Below are 18,890 nucleotides of genomic sequence, written 5' to 3' on the forward strand. Positions count from 1 at the left end.
CAATCGAATCGACTGAAGACTATCCACGCCCAGACTGAAGATGTCGGTGGTTGCACCCAAGGTAGAGGCATCAATACCGGGAGCGACCTCCAGTAGCTGCTCACGGAGGAATGCTTCCAGCTCGGCCCCCTCCAGTACCTGGTCACCACTCGCATCCTCGGCCTCGTAGATCTGGTCAATTTGGTCTTGATAATCGCGATAAAAGGCGGCACGAATGACCGTGCCTTTGTCTGTCTTTCGATAGGGCGCATCTGCGGGCAGAACATGGATCATATCCCGGGAGATATAGGCATAAGCCGGCAATTCCGCATTGCAGCGCTCGATGGCCGGGAAGACCGCCTCAATCAGTTGGTCATCTGTCTGGCACCGGCTACTGGTTGCTGGGATGAGAAACAATCCGAGACGAGGCTTGTTGGCCCCAAAGGCAATCGCTTCGGCAACGTTGGGATCGTTACGTGCCACGCCCTCGATAATGAGTGGATTTGCCTTCTCGCCGTTCTCCAGAACCAGGGTATCGTCCAAGCGGGCGTAGTAGCGCCACGCGTTGGGCTTAGTCGGGTGCTTCTCGAAGAGATCCTTAGTTGCATATGAGTTGTCGGGCCGGTTGCTGGCGACCTTAGAGGGCCAGCCTTCCAAGACGCACAGCTCGTAAATCCCCGACATATGTTCCTCCCAGCGCAAGTATGGCAACAAGGTTGGACCCGGGCGAACATAGTCCCAGTCCAGATCATCCCGCTCGCGGAAGGAAGTCATCAGTTGACCGGTCTCGGTGGTTCCGTAGTGGGAGACCAAACGCACTCCGTTCTGCACCAGTTTATCTCCAATGGGTTTCGGGCAGGACGAGCCTCCAAACATGACCAGCTCCAGACGGGCCATCATGTGCAGGCCCTCGTCGGATTCGGACAACAACTTCAGGGCATAAGGGACTGCATACAGGATCTCAATCTCTTGGTGGTTCTTGAGAGTTGCCAGTAGATGCGGGGCTGTCAGAGGCAGATTCGCATTGTAAAGGTAGATCAACTTCTGTGAGTGTATAGCTCGGAAGAGACAGCTGATGCCGTGCGCGTGAAATAGCGGTAGCGTGATGAACCCCCGGAGGCCGAAGTTGTTGGCATAGTTCTTCAAGGCTCCGGCATGCGTCTGATAGATGGGCTTCGGATGGCCGGTGGAGCCGCTTGAGTGGATAATCCAGCAGATGTGCTTTGCGTCTACGCTGCCATCCATCTGGGCTGGCGGCAAGGAGAGGGTGTCTGCGCCGGGGAAATCGTAGTTCTCACTCGCCAATACCGGCTGCTGTACAATGGCTGTCCGTGAAGCCACTCTCTCCCCTACCGCCTGGAAGCTGGGATATGTGATGAGAAAGGCAGCCTTGGTGTTTTCGATCAGGCTGACATAGGCATCTTCGGCGATGCGCGTCGATAGCAGAAGAACGGTGTGACCGAGACGGGAAATGGCCAGCAAGGTGATCATGTACTCAAAGTCGGAGGGACCTAGCAATCCTACAACCTGTACGGGCTCGTCTGAAGACTGTCGCTGTGGGATGACCTTTGAATAGTGGACCGACGCGGCTTCCACCAGGGTGTCCAACTGTTGGCAGGATTAGTTAGTATTTTCCCTGCCTTAGTGAATGGTTACGGAGGTATTCTCACCTGTTTGGGGGTGTAGTATGTGTACTCAGTACCCGACAATGGGTAAGCGACAATAGGCTCGTTGCCATGACGTCCCTTGGCTCGAGCTTGTATAAGGTGGTTGATCGTGTGAATGGTTTCCTCTGCAGGTTCCGAATCAAGCTCATCTACGGACGTTGCGGGTGACGATGCACTCAGTCCATTAGGGGAAGAGAGCGACGAAGGAATGGGAGAAACTGCCACGGATGCCATCTTGCAATGCACAGTGGCGTACGGGAGGAAGGAAAAGTGAGATGATCGCTAGTGAGGAGAAACCCATAGGGGGGGTTTCCTTGAAGTTTATGAGATGCCGGCCACAGGGAAGACTTACCCCAGCATGCTCGTGTGTCCGGACTCCGCATCCTTCGGATTACTTTACGGGCATTGACCAGAATGCCGATTGGAAGATGTATTGGACATGATGCAGATATGCCCTCCATGCCGCATTTCCGTCGGTATTTCCGACATTTCCGCCACGTCTTTTCTCCATCGGCGGAAAAGTCTCGTGCGGGGGAAGGGAAGAACTGGAGGCGCCAGAAGCCATTCTCTTCATGGCATTTGCGCTATCTATTCGCTTTCTCTGTTGACCATTTGATACGTCGGATTATATCTGGCGAAAATACCCCTCTGCTTGTCACGGGTGGACAATTACATCACCGGCTGTGACTCGAGCCGTCTCTGCTCTGTAGGACCTACGCCATGGTAGATTGGCTAGGAAGAACATTCAAAGCAGCAGTAGACGAAATGATGTTTAAGAAATCCAATTCTAATTGCTGCCAGTAAAAGTCGATGATTCTAGCTCGGGATCATAATGTACAAACGAAACCAGCCGCGACAACACCGCAAACTCCAGCTTCAACTTGACGGTATAGAAAAAGGTCTTCAACGAGGTCTGCAAGATGAACAAGTCCAAATATTCCAAGGTTAACAGCGAGATGTCCATCAAGATAATCGCTGTGTTGATAGCCAGCAGCTGCTCCATGATATTTGTCCTCCGCTTGCTCCGGTGTGGGTAGAGATAGAGCAGCCGAAACGTCTGCAGGATGAAGATCGTCGAAATGATCACCTCCTGCACGAAGAAGCCCGTGAGCTGTACCTTGGCCCAGATGTTATAGACATATGCGAATCGAACCCCGCCGTAGACGGCACCATAAGACAAGATGATCTGCGGAATCTGCAGGATGATGGCGTCAAAGATGATCATGTAGAGGACGAAGCGGAGAATAGTTCGATTCGACAAGATGAGATGAAGTCGCGAATATAGTACGACAGACTGTCCGGTGACCATGACAGCCCAGCCAAACGTTGATAGCGTCACTGGAATCCATAGCGGCGCCAGCTGGAAGTACTTCAACAGCAGTCCGATGGCTTGCGGGATGATGCCAAGCCCGGTTGAAACAAGTAGACTCCAGAAGTACAGTCCCCCATAGACGTGGAACGTGAGAAAGACGAGGATAATAAGTTCGATTGAGCTGTACAACGCACAAGCTAACAAGCTGGCTAGCACCGCCTGGACAGCCAGGCTGTTGCCCGTATAGCCCCCGGCGATGCCCTCAACGGGGGCCGAGTAATTGGCCATCTTCCCTGGGGAGCGACACCGTCATCCAGGCACATTTTAAGAAGCGACTTCCCCCTGAGATATATGCCATGTGCTGATCGACATAGGAACGAAGTCGGGGGGGATGAAGATGTTCCGGCACTCGGATCCGTTCACCTCGCCTGACACATGTTCCATGGATCGTGCTACGTTGAACCCCGGATCATCCGCCTGAGCGACCAACCAGCCTCATGCACCGCGCGACTGAAAGCTGGGGTTGGAACCGTTAGCCAGTCATTTTAGATGGGCGTGCTAAAGCCTACCACTGCCAGGGATCTGGCCGGCTGTTTAAGGTGCTGACGCGTGGGTGGCCGGCTAGTTGCATCGGGTTATGCAAACTTATCAAAAAACACTGAATTCTATTTCTAAAGTACGTTGCGATCGGCTATACAGTAAACTTAACCTTGTTACTGGGGCCTGCAGCCAGTGCAGTCTGGCGCACCGCCTCCTCACCGACTTCCTCAAAGATGTCATAGCCCCAATGCCCCGGGAAGTTGAAGCGTTTGTGGCGTTCCAGCGAGTTCAACTGCGCAAAAGCCCCCTCTGGCAATGCCCGGACTCGCAAATTAGCTGCAATTCGAGCGGGGGTAACACTCTTGGATAGCACGACAGTGCCACGCTGCACCCCCCAGCTGGCCAACAGTGGTCCGGGGTCCAAGCTTAGCTCGCCCGCCACGCGGTGCACGAGTGGATCGTCGACGGTGCGCGGCTCACCAGTCTGGTTATTGCCGAGCGGCGAGTAGGCCTCGATGAGAATGCCTTTGCTCTGGCAGAATTGCAGCAGGTCCGGCTGTTGCAGGTAAGGATGGGCTTCAATCTGGTTGACGGCGGGCACAACGGAAACTTGGCCGAGCAGCTCTTCCAACCGGCGGATGTTGAAGTTGGACACGCCAATGGCGCGTACCTTGCCGGTCGCTAGCAATTTCTCCATGGCGCGGTAGGTGGTGATGTAGTCGATGTTGGCCAAGTCGAACACTCCATCGTCGTTGAGAGGAAACCATTTGTCGCCACCCTTGAAGGCACTGTACAAGGGGTCAATGCTTAGTCTCCACCAGACGATCCCGGATGATGAGTAGACAATCACTTACCAGGGCCAGTGCATGAGATAGAGATCCAGGTAGGCGACGCCCAGATCTTGCAGGGTCTTGTCGAGGGCTGGCTCCACGTCCTCCGGGGCGTGCTTGGTGTTCCACAGCTTGCCAGTGATGAAGATCTCTTCGCGGGGCACCCCGGACTTGCGAATACCATTGCCGACTTCGGTCTCATTGCGATAGATGGCAGCGCAATCAATGTGGCGGTAACCCTCCCTGAGGGCCACTTCGACGGCGTTTTCTACCTCAAGGGGCTTCGCTTGCCAGGTGCCGAATCCCACAGCAGGGATTTTGGCCCCGGTGTTGATGGTGAAGTGCGATGGTAAAGACATGATATACGACAATGTTTTCTATATTTTTAAACAAGAGGAATATAGCAGATGGGTCTGATGGTGGTGATGATTGATATAGTCAAAGCAGCACAACAAGTGGGTCGGATATCCGACAGACCAGCGGCGGATAAAGGAAGAACTTTCGGAGATGATTGCTGGATCCCTCAGATGCATGCAATTCATTCATTATCATTCTCATGATCCACTCACTATTCCTTCTACCCCGCCAAACACCCCCGAGTCTCATCGCCGCAACGCAATGCCGTTCCACAACAAGCCCGCCTTCGATGACCTGCCCCTCAATAAGACGGGCCCACCCGGTAATGCATGGGGATTATTTGGACCCAACGACCAGTGTGGCATGTTGAATCTCCTCACCCCCGACCGAACCTGTGCCGCCGCGAGCGAAATCCGCGATGGGGTTCGCATCTCCACCGACTGGCCGTTGGATCGCATTTCCACGCCCGCCTTCGATCGCATCCCGTTCACCCAGACCATCTCCAACATCGCCCCCACCTCTGTCAACGATGACATCCTGCACTTCAACACCCAGGCCAGCTCGCAGTGGGACGGGTTGCGGCATTTTGGCTACCAGAAACAGCGACTGTATTTCAACGGCCGTACCCTCGACGACATTCTGACCACCAAAGTCAATGGGATTCACGGTGCGTATTTCCATCCGAAGATCATGATCCCCGGATAGGTTTGTTCTGACGGTTCGTGCAGCATGGGTGGAAACCGGTGGCATCATCGGACGCGGTGTCCTGTTAGATTATGTCGCTTGGGCGGAGGCCAACCATGTCCCCGTGAAGCCTTTCACGACCCAGTCAATCACAGTCGCTGTTCTTGAGGAAGTCGCCCAGGCCCAGGGTACAGAATTGAGGCCTGGTGATATCCTGTTCATCCGAGCAGGCTGGGGACGGGGATATGCAGAACTATCTCAAGACGAAATCTCTACGCTGGCCGAGATCCCCACACCTCCAGCTATCGGACTCGAGTCCTCGGAGGCCACCCTCCGGTGGCTCTGGGACAAGGAGTTTGCCGCTGTCGCTAGTGACACCCCGAGCCTTGAGGCCTGGCCGTGCCAGGACTCCAAGTACTGGCTACATGAGTGGCTGCTGGCCGGCTGGGGGCTTCCGATCGGGGAGATGTTCGATTTGGAGCAGTTGAGTGTTGAGTGTCGCAAGAGGCAGCGCTGGTCATTCTTCTTCACCAGCGTTCCATTAAAGGTGCGTTATATTGCCGATTGTGATCTGTTTATCCGTAATCATTAATATCCTGCTCTCCAACTAGGTCCCCGGAGGAGTGGCTAGCCCGCCAAATGGAGTTGCCATCTTGTAGCGCTGAGCATTAACCATATGACCAGCTGGTCTGGCCAAAACATTGCAAACCTAGACTACCCATCATCCTGATTTGCATGCTGGAATCTTGGCGATATCATGCAGGCCGGGGCAATAGGAGATTGATGAACATGAAGAACACCGTGGGAGAAGACGACTCTAGAAGAACACGTGCCGAGGAAGTGTAATATAGAAAGCGTCCAGTAGAAATAACATCTGACTAGGGATTCGACCCTAAACCTATAGCGATGGTGATACCTGCATGGTGTCTTCGATTGGTATCTGCAATATCCTAGCCATAACTAACGGCCACAATACAGCGCCAGCCAAGTCAGGTCAGCCCAAGCCCTATTACGGAATGAGCTATTCGAGTCATCGTGTTGAATCTTAGCTTTATCCTCACATGACGTAAAGAGAGGATATGGGACAGGCTACTGACATAAAATCGTGCCATTCATCTGACCCTGTCGGGAAAGAGTTACATACCTCGAGCTGGTGTTACAGCAGCAGGAAGCGGATATACAACGGAAATGTCGGATAGCTTTGGAATATTGAGCGATAATAATGCCAGGTAAACTTTCAAATACCATGTCGTGGCCCAGTCGGGTGGCAAGCGAGTTAAGCTGCCGACCGCTAGGGTAGAAACGGAAGCACGAAATGCAACCACTAGGGTATACAACGGTAGAACAGCTAAATGCCCGGCAACTGATTTATAGATCAGGATTACCTTGCACTTGCCTACGCGACACTGTTGATTGAAGAAGTAGAGATGATGTGAAGACTGATACATTCCAGGCACTCAATGGCCTAAGCATTGGAGACAGTATCTAAGCATAGTCGAAGCATTCGGACCCCATCTGGGGAAGCTGACAAGTCAACCACACGAGCCTCGGGTGGAATAAACACTGGCCTGATGCTGATCTGTCGATACGAGGACCCCGTAACAAGTTCGGTCTAGCTAGTGCCAGTCGCCAACCCCAGACTGGGGGAATATCCGCTCTTTTCCCGCTCGTGGGGACCCCGCACTAACGATGGGAGATAGTGTCATGGCATCTGGGGTACAGCCCGACTGCAGCTGCTAGCAATATAAGAGACATGATGCTCTGAGATATGAAGGAGGTCGAGTCCTTCCTTCTCGTCTTCTGCTTTTCGTATAAATCTGCCCATTCACAGGCCGAATTCAATATCCGTCCTTCGCAACCCCTTGTGGCCTTGGCCTTTGATACTGTTCCGATATCGGCTGTTGTAGCCCCGGCAGGACATACCCACATAGTCCGGCAGCATGGCAGAGGTTGACACTAAAGCATCATCTCGTCACGTCGAGTCCACTGGGAAGCCATTGGACGTGGTGGATGAATCGTTCGAGGGCTTGACCCCGGAGGAAGAACGGGCCCTGGAGAAGCGCCGTAAGACTATACGCTGGTTCCATACTACTGGGGTGATCGTACGATGCTGACCGCAGACAGTGGTGCGCAAGATCGATTTGCACCTGATTTCTTCGCTGTTCCTGTTATTCATTTTCAACATTCTGGACCGTTCCAACATCGCCAATGCCCGTCTGGGCGGGCTACAGGAAGACCTAGGCCTTTCGGACACGCAGTATCAAACTGCGGTAGCCATTATGGTATGTCAAAAGACAAATCTTTAGATGTGAAACAATGCTGATCTTGATCGATGCAAAGTTTGTCGGCTACCTGCTAGGCCAGGTGCCAAGTAACATTCTGTTGACACGTCTGAAACCCTCCCGCTACATCCCAGCAGCAATCTTTATCTGGGGAGGAATTTCAATCTGCATGGCTGCAGCACATAATTTTGCTGGCATTATGTGTGTGCGTATATTCCTCGGGTTCGCCGAGTCACCATTCTTCCCGGGGGCTTTGTAAGTACAGTTTACGAAAAGCAAATGACCTTATCTCTGAACATACTTTGACGAGTGGTACCACCAGGTTACTGATAAGCTCATGGTACAAACCGTCCGAAATTGCGGTGCGAGTAGCCGTCGTGTACTGTGGAAACACCATTGCCAACGGGTTTGGCAGCATGTTTGCCGCAGGCGTTATGAGTGGATTGAACGGCAAGGGCGGGTTGGAAGGCTGGAGGTTCGTGATTTCCCGGCCTAGTGTGACCGCGTATAGCTAAACGTTGCGCGGACAGATGGCTATTTATCATTGAAGGGGCTGGCACAATGGTGGCCGGCCTGCTCGCCGTCGCGCTTCTCCCCGACTTTCCTCGCTCCGGGCAGCGGAAGTGGCTATCGGAACAGGAGCAGCGCTTTGCCGAATGGCGTCTCGCCCGCGCCGCAAATGATGAGGTCGATGAGAATGGATCCATCCGTGAGGGCTTGCGTGATGCCTTCCTAGATCCCAAGGCATGGATGTTGATCCTGATCCAAGTCTGCCAGCTCACCTCTCAAAGCTGGACTTATTTCTTCCCTGTGAGCATTAAACAACATGTTTGTCACTATCCCCGTTCTAATACTAATGTGTCATTAGACCATTGTCAAAACATTGGGATTCAGCAACATCATCACACTGTTGATCACGGCGCCAGTCTACGTCTTCGGCTTCATCACTGCTCTAGGCAACTCCTTCATTGCGAATCGAACGAGCCAGCGCGCAGTTCTTATCGCGTGGCCTCTAATTGTGGACATCGTGGGTAACGTCATGGTAATCTCGTCACGAGCCACTGCGGTCAGATACATCGGAATGTTCTTGATGTGCGCTGGCTCATATTCTGCATTCAACGTCGTTCAAGCCTGGATCGCCAGTACGATACCCCGGACGCGCACCAAGCGGGCCATTGTGTACGCATTGGTCAACCTGTTCGGTAACTCCTCTAATATATACGGCTCGTATTTCTTTCCCACATCCGACTCGCCGCAGTACCGGCCCGGTGGAATCACCCTTTCGGCGTTTGCTGCAGCCGGTATTGTCTTGACGGGGCTGTTGGCATTATATCTCCATACGCTCAACGTGAAGGCACAAAGAGCGGAGGACGAGGACGGTCAGATCCGTTACAAATATATCTGGTAATTGGCAGTTGAGAATGTGACAAATGTCAGGGTGTAATCAAAGGGCAACATACCAACTTTCAAGACCCAACATTTTTACTGTGTGAAGCGGTCCTCTTGTAGCTCTTGCATAGATATGCTGTCCGGCTTCCTTGTACAACGATGCAACCGGACATTCTTATGATAGGTGTACACAAGTCCCGTAGTTGACGGTGTCGGAGCCCAGTCGCACTTCGGCTCCTGTATCACATCCAATATCAACCGGGATATGCTGGGTCAATTAGCACTTATTGATGGCCTTCATCGACGCCGGCATGATAAGACTTACTGATAGGTAGACTTTCCAATTGTGGCCAGAAGTCAAGCACCACGTTTTCGCCCATAACGAAAGTGTCCAAGAGGGACTGGGTCCTCGGATCGAGCAACCCTGGATCAACAGCGGGGTCCAGCCCCGCGAATATGGGCGGCAGCCCGTTCGGATCAAGGTTATAATCTCCGACTGCGGCGGGCCCTGCCTGCTGTTCATGGCGACCCGTCTCACCTCCATGTTCGGTCGGACGAGGAATCGATTCGGGAACTGGACGGGATAACGCAATCGGTTCTGTAGCGTGAGCGTCGTCATTTTCCAATATTGGGGGCCCAAGGCGGGCCAGCTCGTGTCGCAGACCCTGCAAAATGACACTGTATTTCCAAGAAGGAGCGTTGCGAGCTGTTGCGTCGGCGAGGTGTGTCACTGCCGTCTCAGACAGTCTATACAACATGGATTCGTCCAAATCCGTGTGCAAGGCGTATTCCGGGCTCGCGACGAAGTCGAGACTCGCAGATGGCAGACGGTTGCGTCTGACCTGGATCAGGTATAGATAGATGATGGACAAAGCATTGAATGCGATGTACTGTGAGTACCAAAATGCTGGAAACAATTCATCCTCGCGCACAAATCCAAGGATCGATTCGATTGCTTCTCGCGCTGCGGTGAGACACAGATGCAGGTGGTATCGGTAACTGCTTCGGTGCTCAGGCCACATTTGCCCATAATCCCGCAATAAGAGAGGTCGCGTGATGAACATCAAGGCATGATAACGAGCCAGCTGCAAAACAGTCAGCTGGCGCCGAAACACCGGAACCAAACTACTGGGCTGGATGACCCCCGAAAGAAAAGGAGGCAGTTCCGCTTGCCATTTCGCGACCTCACCACACAGGCCTCGGATGGTCTCAATCTCCATCTGATCGGAGAGACCCGCGAGAACGTAGGGTTTTTTGGCTGCCTGGGTGAGAATTTGTGCCAATACCGCATGAAAGACCGGCGCGTCCATCACACAATCACGTCTGGTCAATCGCCTTTCCCGCATCGTCAGGTCCTCGTCATTGACGCGTGTGGGAAGATCTTCATCCAAGTCTTCGTCATGCCACAATCGTGGTCGACCAAGGATCACGCTGAGATACTTGTCCAGGGTGTAAGAGCACCAGACAAGGCGCCGTTGACACTCCTGCTGCACCAGATCCTCTTCTTCTTCATGGAGCCTCCTCGCCCGTCGATTGTGCAAACCAAGGGCCATCATCAGCTGGACTGTTGTGCCAAACACGAACCACGCCTTCTGGGCTCGAGAGGAGCTCAGCAGATACAGCACCATCAGGAAACGAGCTTGCACCGATGCCAGAGTAGGGGCACCCGTCTCGAGCGACAGCAGATGCTCCGCTTGTGCGTAGTAAAGCTCGCTCTTGCGCCAGCCATCGTCGTCGGCGTCTCTCATGCGCCCGTCTTCGTCGACTCGGAACATGGCTGCAGTACTCAGAAGCAAGAGCACGACGGCCTGGGATGCTACATCGAGCTGGCTACCGATCCGATAGCCCTCCGAGCCCTCCTGGTACAGGCGTTGTACCATGGCATGGAGCGTAGGCTGATGGAGCACGCGGTAGGTCGGTGCTGCAAACTCGAAATATCGGCGGATCAGACTTTTGGCCTTGGTTTGGTCTGGCCAGACAAAATCTGATAGCCGAACCTCCGGGACCACACGATCACCGTGGGAAAAGATGGAGACCGTTGCTGAGGCATCGGGCTCTGGTGCAGGAGCAATGGATTTGGAGGGAGTGGCATGCAAGTCCTCCACTACCCTGCCCAGAAATGAATGTGCTGAGCTTGGACCCCAGTACTGACCTGTCCCGTCTACTGAGCCTCGTCGAACAGATGCATCGACAATAGCAGACTCGGGGAGTATGCCTGGCCCCGATGCAGGGCTGATCTGCAAGCCTGGCCGTACATACTCGATGGCTGAACGAAGTGCAGGGGGCGACTGCAGTGGCTGGATCACATCTGAGGCCGGATCTGGATTGCTACATGACCTGTCGGGCTCCCGCAGTGGACGATGGTTCTTGGGACGCAATGTTGAGGGAGGAGGGCTGAGCGCCACACCTCGATTGTAGGCGGAGTCGTAGGTGCATGCCAAGTGACGGCGGGAGCAGGGACCACAGGGGATGTTGCCCGTACAAGCCTTCTTTTTGGCCTTGCAAGCATCGCAGGCGCGGGTCACCTTTCGGATCTTTCGCGCGCGCGTGGCGGGGGAGGAGGCTTCCTCGCTGGCCGTCATTTTCCGCTTGCTGTTGCGAAGTTCCGCACGCAGCTCAGCAGGCGGATGTAAGTAGGGAGTCGCCCCGAAACCCGCGCATCTGCCCTTTCAATCGGACAGTCGGTTGCTACAGCTCGTCTGCTTGCTCGTAGGATCCCATAGGTGGACTGACTGTGACTGAGAGGAAATCCGGTCTCAGAATAAATCCGCCGCTTGTTTTCTTTATCCGCCGGCAATTTCCGCCCTCAGCGCCCTCAGCTGACTCGGTGCTGACTCATCCCAAGCAATGCAAGCCGAACAGTGTGTAGGAATAGCTATCGCTTTAGATTTCTGCGAAGTAGGATTTCGATCAATGGTTGGAAGCACGTATTGGAGGCAGTGCTCCTAGCAGTGAGCAGTTGCTGAGGCTCTGGCCGGAGTAATAGGAAGATGGAGCAAGTAGTAGCATCATTTTGACATTGGTACTTACCAGTGCTAGTACTAAGTTAGTAGGTGTGGTCGAAATTGTATATATATCTCTCAAGGTAGTCAAGCAGGACATCGAACTTAAGTCCGTGTGACTAGTGTACTATGAAGCATTATCATTCTAGATCAGTTCAAATAATCAACCTCAATACCAGAGGGTTATTGGAAGTGCAATTCAACGTCCTTAGAACAGTAATGAATATCGTCAATTGCTGCAAAGCACAGCACTACAGTAAAGTAAGACGACTATGGTGGAGGGAAAGAGAAATTGCCGACCGGGAGAGCCGTGGGTCCCGTGCTTGGTGCCTGAGGCTTGGATCTCCATTGCTCTCCGCTTCCTCCAAGCACCTTCAGAGAGCAACACCCGACACAATAATATTCACAGCATCACTCACCATCGCCACCACCTCTCCTTCCATTGCTGCAGCTTCTCCTATTGGACTCTCTTAACATTCCCCACGATCCCCTCTATTGCACGTATCGCCTACAGCGAACAGCTATGGGTCCCAAGGCCCATATGCTCGACGACCGGTCAACAGCTCGGCTTCCCCACCCTCCCGCACCAGAAAGATGTCCTCGTGCCGCACCCCGAATCGATCCACCAGATACACCCCAGGTTCCGAGGTGAACGTCATCCCGGCTTGGAGGAGAGTGGCATGGTTGCCCTGGTTCAAATAGGGGCTTTCGTGGGCTACGTCGAAACATCAGCATGAGTCCGACCCCACAGACACACCTCCAATGCCCACACACAGACCGTCGCAACTCACCTTTGATTCCAATTCCGTGGCCAACACGATGGGTGAAGGCTTCCCCATACCCGCCGTCCGTGATCACCTCCCGAGCAGCGATGTCGACGCTGGCAGCACTGGCGTTCACCTGGAACTGCCCTATGGATCGGGTTTGAGCTTCAAAGACAATGTCCCACACCTACAAAAGTCAATAAAACTACCTCTCTTGCGCATGTGAGGAATGACGTATACCTCCAACTTCTCTCGCAAACGTGCTGGGGTGGGTATATCCGGTTTCGATGGCTCAAGGAACGGCGGGAAGAATGTTCGACAAATATCCGACGAGTACCCAAGGAGATGGGCGCTGGCATCGGTCAGCAGCAACAACGGCGAGACGGGAAGCGATCCTGCGTATGAAGCTCACCCTACGTCAATCAGAACAAAGGTTTCCGGCTCGAGAACCTTCGAGCCATTGGTACCACCATGTGGGTTGGCGGCATTTTCGTCTACCTCCACGGTCAGCCTCGCACATTTGCAGCGGTCGGACACATACCAAACAAGACAATATCAAAAAATGGCTCCAAACCAGCCGAGCGAAGGGTATTGTCCAGGGCACTTGCGATCTCACTTTCGGTTAGACCGGGGTACAGGCCTATTTAGGGTCAGCCCGTCCACAGTGCGACCAAGTCGGGGATCACGAACATTTCCGCATCTGCCGCACGGCTTCCACAGTTCCCGTGTTCACGGCGCGGAGGATTCCCACTTCGGTGCCGGATTTGATCTGCCGGACTCGCTCCACTTCTCCCATCAGCCCGACGATTTCGAACCCGGAGTGACCAAGACCCCGTTGGATAAAGTCCCTCATTTCCTCGTCCACCATGAGTCGAGGTGCTCGATCCAGAGCCGAGAAGATGACGGAATTTTTGAGCGTGTCGTATGGGTTCCAGTGTTCCTCCCATGGAATGATCTCGATCGGTTCGAGAAAAGGCATGTTCAGCAGTCGGGCTCGCTCCGCCTCGAAGGATGGGGCTAGGAAGGTTGTCTTTGCGGTAACATGGCCCGACGAGTGACGATAAGGCTGCACCACCATAAGAAAGGGGCGTTCCTCCGGCTGAGCGGAATTAGTACACATATGGCATTCTGGGGAGAAAGAGCGCTGACCTCCCACACCTCCCATTCCGGCTGGCTCACGTTGGCATAGTATTTAAACGTATACCCCGGCTCCACGACAAAGGCGTCCGCCCCATCGGCGACCAGAGCCCTCGCGAGACGGTTGCGGCGCTCATCGAACTCCTCAACTGCGATGGGCGTAGCAGTATCCAGAAAATAGTATCCCGTCTGTCGGAGATTCTCAATTGAACATCTCTCGAAGGATTCATATGGCGAGACGGATAAGGGTTGCTTAATGGAGGTAAAGGGCGATAGCCTCTGCCCTGGAGTTAGATCCAAGCCGTTGATCCTGATGGCGAAGCATACTCACCGGGAAGAGCGTGTAGATGGTAAGCAATAGTAGACCAGCGCCAGTTATAAAGCGCAGAACAGTCTTTCGGTGTTGATGCGGTGGCTGACGGAGTAGCGGTATCTCCTCCGCCAGCGGGAGAGACTCAGTCTGTTTGTCCAGCATGATGCTGCGGAGACCGAACGAAAGCACAAGTAACTTTGAGAGTTCCAGACAATGGATTTATCGCCGTGCTTCTGCAGGAGTTCGGAGGAGATCCGAGCGCCTGCAGGCCTTGAAAAGAGGGGAAGATGCGCTGAAGGATGCCAGCTAGAGATTCCCCGCCCGGCTGGATTCCCCTTGATTGGAGTCGCTGGCCATTCGCTTCGCGACGTGCAGCTTATCGGCGAATGTCGCGGTTGGTCCGCCATTCAGGCCGAGGAGGGGACAGGCCGTGCTTCATTGGCCTTATCAGATATGTTGGCGCAGTCGCTTGCGGGAGAAAAGAGGCTCGGATCGGCCGACAGACGGGACAGATAGGCAAGGCTCAGCAGAGATAAATACGTACACCTCATCATGGCGGGGTCCAGTCGGGTTTAGATAACTGTTAGGCCATCGAGGAAGACGCAAGGCTGACCGCTGAGATGGATCGCAAAAAGGATCAAGACTCGGTACAGACGACGGAAGCAGCTCAGTCCGCCAAACAGACACAGGTGCAGATATCATCAGATGCCGCCGAAGATGTGGCCCCAGATCAAAGCCGTCGAAAGACTTCCAAACTTTCGGTCTTGCTGATGATTGTGTTTTCCGGTCTGGCCATTGGCTCCGACGGTTTTAACGCATCCATCATCGGCAACCTCGAATTGATCATGGAAGTCATCTACCCAAAGGCTCTCACCACGGCTGTCGCATCTCGTCTGTCCAATGCCTTCATGGTAGGTATGATCATTGGCATGTTATCCTTCGGATACCTGTCCGATAGGTTGGGCCGGAAGACTGGCGCAGTCTTGACCACCGTTATCCTAGTGCTAGGGATCGCTTTGAGCGCTGGTGCGAGCGGAACGAATCGAGATGGGATGTTTTGGATGCTGATCATCGCAAGAGGAATCGCTGGCGTGGGTGCGGGTGGGTGAGTTCGCTTATTATCATCTCAAGCAATCAGGGATCTGTTACTCACTCGTTCCCCAGGGAGTATCCGGTCGCCGGGGCTGGAGCTGCAGAAGCCACCGACGAGGATCTGGGCGTCCGAAACAAACGCGGGTTTATATTTGCCATGATCGCCGACCTGTCGGCCTCGCTTGGGTTCGCCTTTGGTGCTCTGGTCCCTCTGCTGCTGCTGCTGTGCTTTCACCAACAGATCCATCATTATGAAGCCGTCTGGCGGATATCCCTCGCGCTGGGGGTGATTCCGCCGCTCTCAATCTTCTGGTTCCGATATCGAATGGCAGTCAGCTCGGCCTATCGCAAGAGTGCGATGCAGAAGCAAGCAGTGCCCTACTGGTTGGCACTCAAGCGATATTGGCGTCCGTTGCTGGGCACTTGCGGATCCTGGTTCATGTAAGTGATTGAGTATATGCTATTGCTTGTTGTGGCTCTAATATCAATGCTAGTTATAACTACATTTCGTACCCCTTTGGGCTGTTTTCATCTACGATTGTCGGTCGTGTGAACCCGACCTCCTCTCTGGCGCTGACAATGGCCTGGGGCACTCTTATCAACTGTTTCTACATTCCCGGGGCATTCATCGGGGGCTTCCTGTCCGATCGGATTGGGCGGCGGCGGACCATGGCGCTCGGGTACTTTCTCCAGGCGGCCCTGGGCTTCATCCTAGGTGGCGCGCTGGGACCTTTTGAGAAATCGCTGCCGCTCTTCATTGTGCTCTATGGCATCTTCCTCACGCTGGGAGAGGTGGGTCCCGGATCGACGATTGTCGTGACAGCCAGTGAAAGTTTTCCGACCGCGATTCGCGGGCACGCCGTGGGATTTGCAGCGGCGTGGAGCAAGGCGGGGGCGGCCATTGGCACGGCGGTCTTCAAGCCCATCCTCGCCAGCTGGGGAGACGATGAATTTCGCGGTACGCAGGCCGTGTTTCTCATTGGCTCCGGGTTCGCCGTCTTAGGGGGGCTACTGGCCTGGTTTGTGTTCCAGGATGTGGACCACGCGCTGGACAACGAGGATCAGGCTTGGAAGGACTATCTGGCTGCTAATGGTCATGGGGATGTGCAGTGGGGCATTGCAAGCAACTCAACCCATGAGCTGGAATCGAAGGCAGTGCAGATGTAGTAGTCTCAAAGATGGCCCAAGGGGCCCTATAGTGTTGCTCTTCTGCGAATGCTGCTCTCTAGGACCCCTATAATTATCCACCGTAACTATGCATCTTGTAGCACCTTAAGCATCTCGGGAAAGCTCGTAATCCGCGGCTTCAGAGCTTGGATGTATAGACCTGTCGGGATGGCGCTCGCGTCGCTTGAACATTACGAACGGAGTCGCGAGGGAGTGCTGCTCGCTGGGGTCACTCTGCAGGTGCTGCGAAATACGCCACCGGAACAGCTCGAGACGGAGGGCTTCTTGACACGCATTCAATCTATTGTGCAGAAGGTCGGGCCAGTCGACCCTGGAGGTACCGGGAGGAGGCGTCGGTGGGTTGAGGAAGCGACCGAGCCAGACCTTCTTCGACAAGGTGGTGGGCAAGGCCAATGGTAGGTTCCCTGCCTTTCTCACGGTATTTAGGAATGGATTGAAAATAAAGTAGGACTCAGAGTGCAAGCTGCTCCTGCTCAACCATGTTTCAGAGAGCCAGGATGGGTTGATGTAGACCAGTATATAGATTGCGTGAAGAACGTTATAAAAGTCATGTGTATACAGGGTGGAGTGCAAAGCCTGAAATCTACGGAATTTCTATAAACTGCCGCAAGACATGTCAATTGTGATTGGAATATTCTTCCGCAGCTTGTTATTGGGCCCCAATCAGTAATAGTCGTGGAAGAGATCATAAGGAATGTCCAACAACAGCCAGCGATGGCCATCAATGTATTACAAATACTATTTATTTTGGCTTTATCATGAATAATACATGACCTATCATCCTCTGTACCGTGCTAAGCCCAGGAAATATCTGACCAAACATGTGTATCTCGGACGCGGCTCAGCTTTTCAGATCTACTTTCCCTCCGTTCATTATGCATTAGACGTTTCCACTACCGCATTCAATATCTGCCATTTACTTCCGAAAGGGCACCGGACTCGGCAAGGCAGTCGGGGTGTTATCGCGGGCCCGCGTCTGCACCAGATGCTCAAAGGATGGCGCATACTCGACCCGCGGGGTGAAAGGGTCAAAGTCCCAGAGGTAGCCCAGGGTGCGCAGGATCGAGGAGGCGGAGTAAGACACGGTTTCGCCGGTGACGCTGGTGCCCTTTTGCTCGACATATCCCTTGCCGACCCAGGGGGAGATCAGCAGAGTGGGGATACGACCACCCAGACGGTTAAAGTTGAAGGTGTAGTCCTCGCCGCTTGGGGTGGTGGCCGTGTAAGTGAGGTTGTCCGGCCGGGGAGCGAGGGGCGGGGGCACATGGTCGTGGAAGCCACCGGTCTCGTCGAAGCTCAGGATGAAGAGGGTCTCGTTCCACTGGGGCCCGGCGCGCAGAGCGTCGTAGACGTTCTTGATCAGCTTCTCGCCGTCGGAGATCAGACCACTGGGGTGCATCGAGTTGGTGCCGACACCGCAGCACGAGGGGTTGACGTAGCTGAATTCAGGCAGGGCACCGGCTGCGGCATCCGTGTAGAACTGTTCCAGGGCCTTGACCTTGTCGGTGTTGTTGGAGGTGTAAGTCCAGTTGTAGAACTCGGCATCGGGGCCAGTGCCACCAGCCGTGTCCCAGTAGTTGATCCAGGAGTGGCCGGTCTCGGTCAGCTGCTGGAAGATGGAACGCTGGGGGAAGGCGTGGTTGTCAAAGGCCTCATCGTTGGTTCCGTGACCATACGAAGTGCCAGAGGTGAGGGCAGCCCGGTTGGGGTTGGTGGGCTGAATCTGAGTTAGCAAGTTGCCAGCTGAAAGGTGGGGAAGGGGAAGAAGGGGGGGGTTCGTACACCAGGCACATCCGAGTGCCAATGGTTGAAAACGACATAGTTTTGGACGAGCGAGGTGAGCACGGGCACCTGCTGCTCGGTGTAATAGTTCATGACCTGCACGGACAGCTCGGTGCGGTTGGCATCGGCGCTGTACAGGCGCAGCTGTTCCGTGACGAACCCCTGCTGGGAGGGGGTCAGCTTGCCCTGGGCGATGGCCGCATTGTCGGGGGTGAAGGTGCCGTAGAACTCGATGTTATTGCCATAGACGGCGTGATCGGGATCATCGGTGACCGAGTCGTAGTCTCTGGCCGCACTGCAGACGGTGCCCTGGGAGAGGTCGGTGATGTTGTAGGGGTTGCAGTAGGGGCCGTTGTTGATGGGGTTCTCCAAGCCCTTGATCGTCTGACCTCCCAACAGGTTGTCCACGGAACGATTCTCCATGACCAGGACGACGACATTCTTGATCTTCGACTTGAGATTCTGGACGGCCGAGTCGGAGTGAGCCTTATGGCTGGGGTTGGCGGGGATGGCCGAGGCAGCGGCAGCAAAGGCCAGCAGACCGACCAGCGCACTGGGATGCATGGTGAGCT

At 54.2% G+C, this 18,890-nt stretch overlaps 9 protein-coding genes across 9 annotated transcripts; 3 read left to right on the top strand and 6 right to left on the bottom strand.

Annotated features, from left to right (window-relative positions):
* An01g14860 (uncharacterized protein) lies at positions 1–1,880 on the bottom strand (the record flags this gene model as incomplete). Its single annotated transcript, XM_001389837.3, has 2 exons — positions 1–1,587; positions 1,650–1,880. Coding segments are annotated over 2 exons (1,818 nt in total), but the record flags the coding sequence as incomplete, so codon positions are not given.
* A 553-nt stretch (positions 1,881–2,433) lies between these two features.
* An01g14870 (uncharacterized protein) lies at positions 2,434–3,246 on the bottom strand (the record flags this gene model as incomplete). The annotated part of the gene is made up of 1 exon (XM_001389838.1): positions 2,434–3,246. The coding sequence occupies one exon, from the start codon at positions 3,244–3,246 to the stop codon at positions 2,434–2,436; it is 813 nt and encodes a 270-aa protein (XP_001389875.1).
* Positions 3,247–3,649: 403 nt separating this feature from the next.
* An01g14880 (uncharacterized protein) lies at positions 3,650–4,687 on the bottom strand (the record flags this gene model as incomplete). The annotated part of the gene is made up of 2 exons (XM_001389839.1): positions 3,650–4,286; positions 4,353–4,687. 2 exons carry the CDS (start codon positions 4,685–4,687, stop codon positions 3,650–3,652), a joined length of 972 nt encoding a protein of 323 aa, XP_001389876.1.
* Positions 4,688–4,946: 259 nt separating this feature from the next.
* On the top strand, positions 4,947–6,028 carry An01g14890 (uncharacterized protein; the record flags this gene model as incomplete). The annotated part of the gene is made up of 3 exons (XM_001389840.1): positions 4,947–5,352; positions 5,414–5,916; positions 5,981–6,028. 3 exons carry the CDS (start codon positions 4,947–4,949, stop codon positions 6,026–6,028), a joined length of 957 nt encoding a protein of 318 aa, XP_001389877.1.
* A 1,281-nt stretch (positions 6,029–7,309) lies between these two features.
* Positions 7,310–9,059, top strand: An01g14900 (uncharacterized protein; the record flags this gene model as incomplete). The annotated part of the gene is made up of 6 exons (XM_001389841.1): positions 7,310–7,433; positions 7,494–7,651; positions 7,710–7,906; positions 7,974–8,126; positions 8,182–8,461; positions 8,520–9,059. The coding sequence occupies 6 exons, from the start codon at positions 7,310–7,312 to the stop codon at positions 9,057–9,059; spliced, it is 1,452 nt and encodes a 483-aa protein (XP_001389878.1).
* A 156-nt stretch (positions 9,060–9,215) lies between these two features.
* An01g14910 (uncharacterized protein) lies at positions 9,216–11,622 on the bottom strand (the record flags this gene model as incomplete). The annotated part of the gene is made up of 2 exons (XM_059745958.1): positions 9,216–9,277; positions 9,366–11,622. The coding sequence occupies 2 exons, from the start codon at positions 11,620–11,622 to the stop codon at positions 9,216–9,218; spliced, it is 2,319 nt and encodes a 772-aa protein (XP_059599867.1).
* A 941-nt stretch (positions 11,623–12,563) lies between these two features.
* Positions 12,564–14,418, bottom strand: An01g14920 (uncharacterized protein; the record flags this gene model as incomplete). Its single annotated transcript, XM_001389843.1, has 8 exons — positions 12,564–12,757; positions 12,834–12,993; positions 13,047–13,158; positions 13,219–13,300; positions 13,348–13,446; positions 13,497–13,905; positions 13,956–14,222; positions 14,275–14,418. The coding sequence occupies 8 exons, from the start codon at positions 14,416–14,418 to the stop codon at positions 12,564–12,566; spliced, it is 1,467 nt and encodes a 488-aa protein (XP_001389880.1).
* A 458-nt stretch (positions 14,419–14,876) lies between these two features.
* An01g14930 (uncharacterized protein) lies at positions 14,877–16,515 on the top strand (the record flags this gene model as incomplete). Its single annotated transcript, XM_001389844.1, has 3 exons — positions 14,877–15,361; positions 15,421–15,789; positions 15,843–16,515. 3 exons carry the CDS (start codon positions 14,877–14,879, stop codon positions 16,513–16,515), a joined length of 1,527 nt encoding a protein of 508 aa, XP_001389881.1.
* A 937-nt stretch (positions 16,516–17,452) lies between these two features.
* Positions 17,453–18,882, bottom strand: An01g14940 (uncharacterized protein; the record flags this gene model as incomplete). The annotated part of the gene is made up of 2 exons (XM_001389845.3): positions 17,453–18,253; positions 18,319–18,882. The coding sequence occupies 2 exons, from the start codon at positions 18,880–18,882 to the stop codon at positions 17,453–17,455; spliced, it is 1,365 nt and encodes a 454-aa protein (XP_001389882.1).
* Between the last annotated feature and the right edge of the window lie 8 nt (positions 18,883–18,890).

This window comes from Aspergillus niger, assembly GCF_000002855.4.
Source record: "Aspergillus niger supercontig An01".
Taxonomy (NCBI): domain Eukaryota; kingdom Fungi; phylum Ascomycota; class Eurotiomycetes; order Eurotiales; family Aspergillaceae; genus Aspergillus; species Aspergillus niger.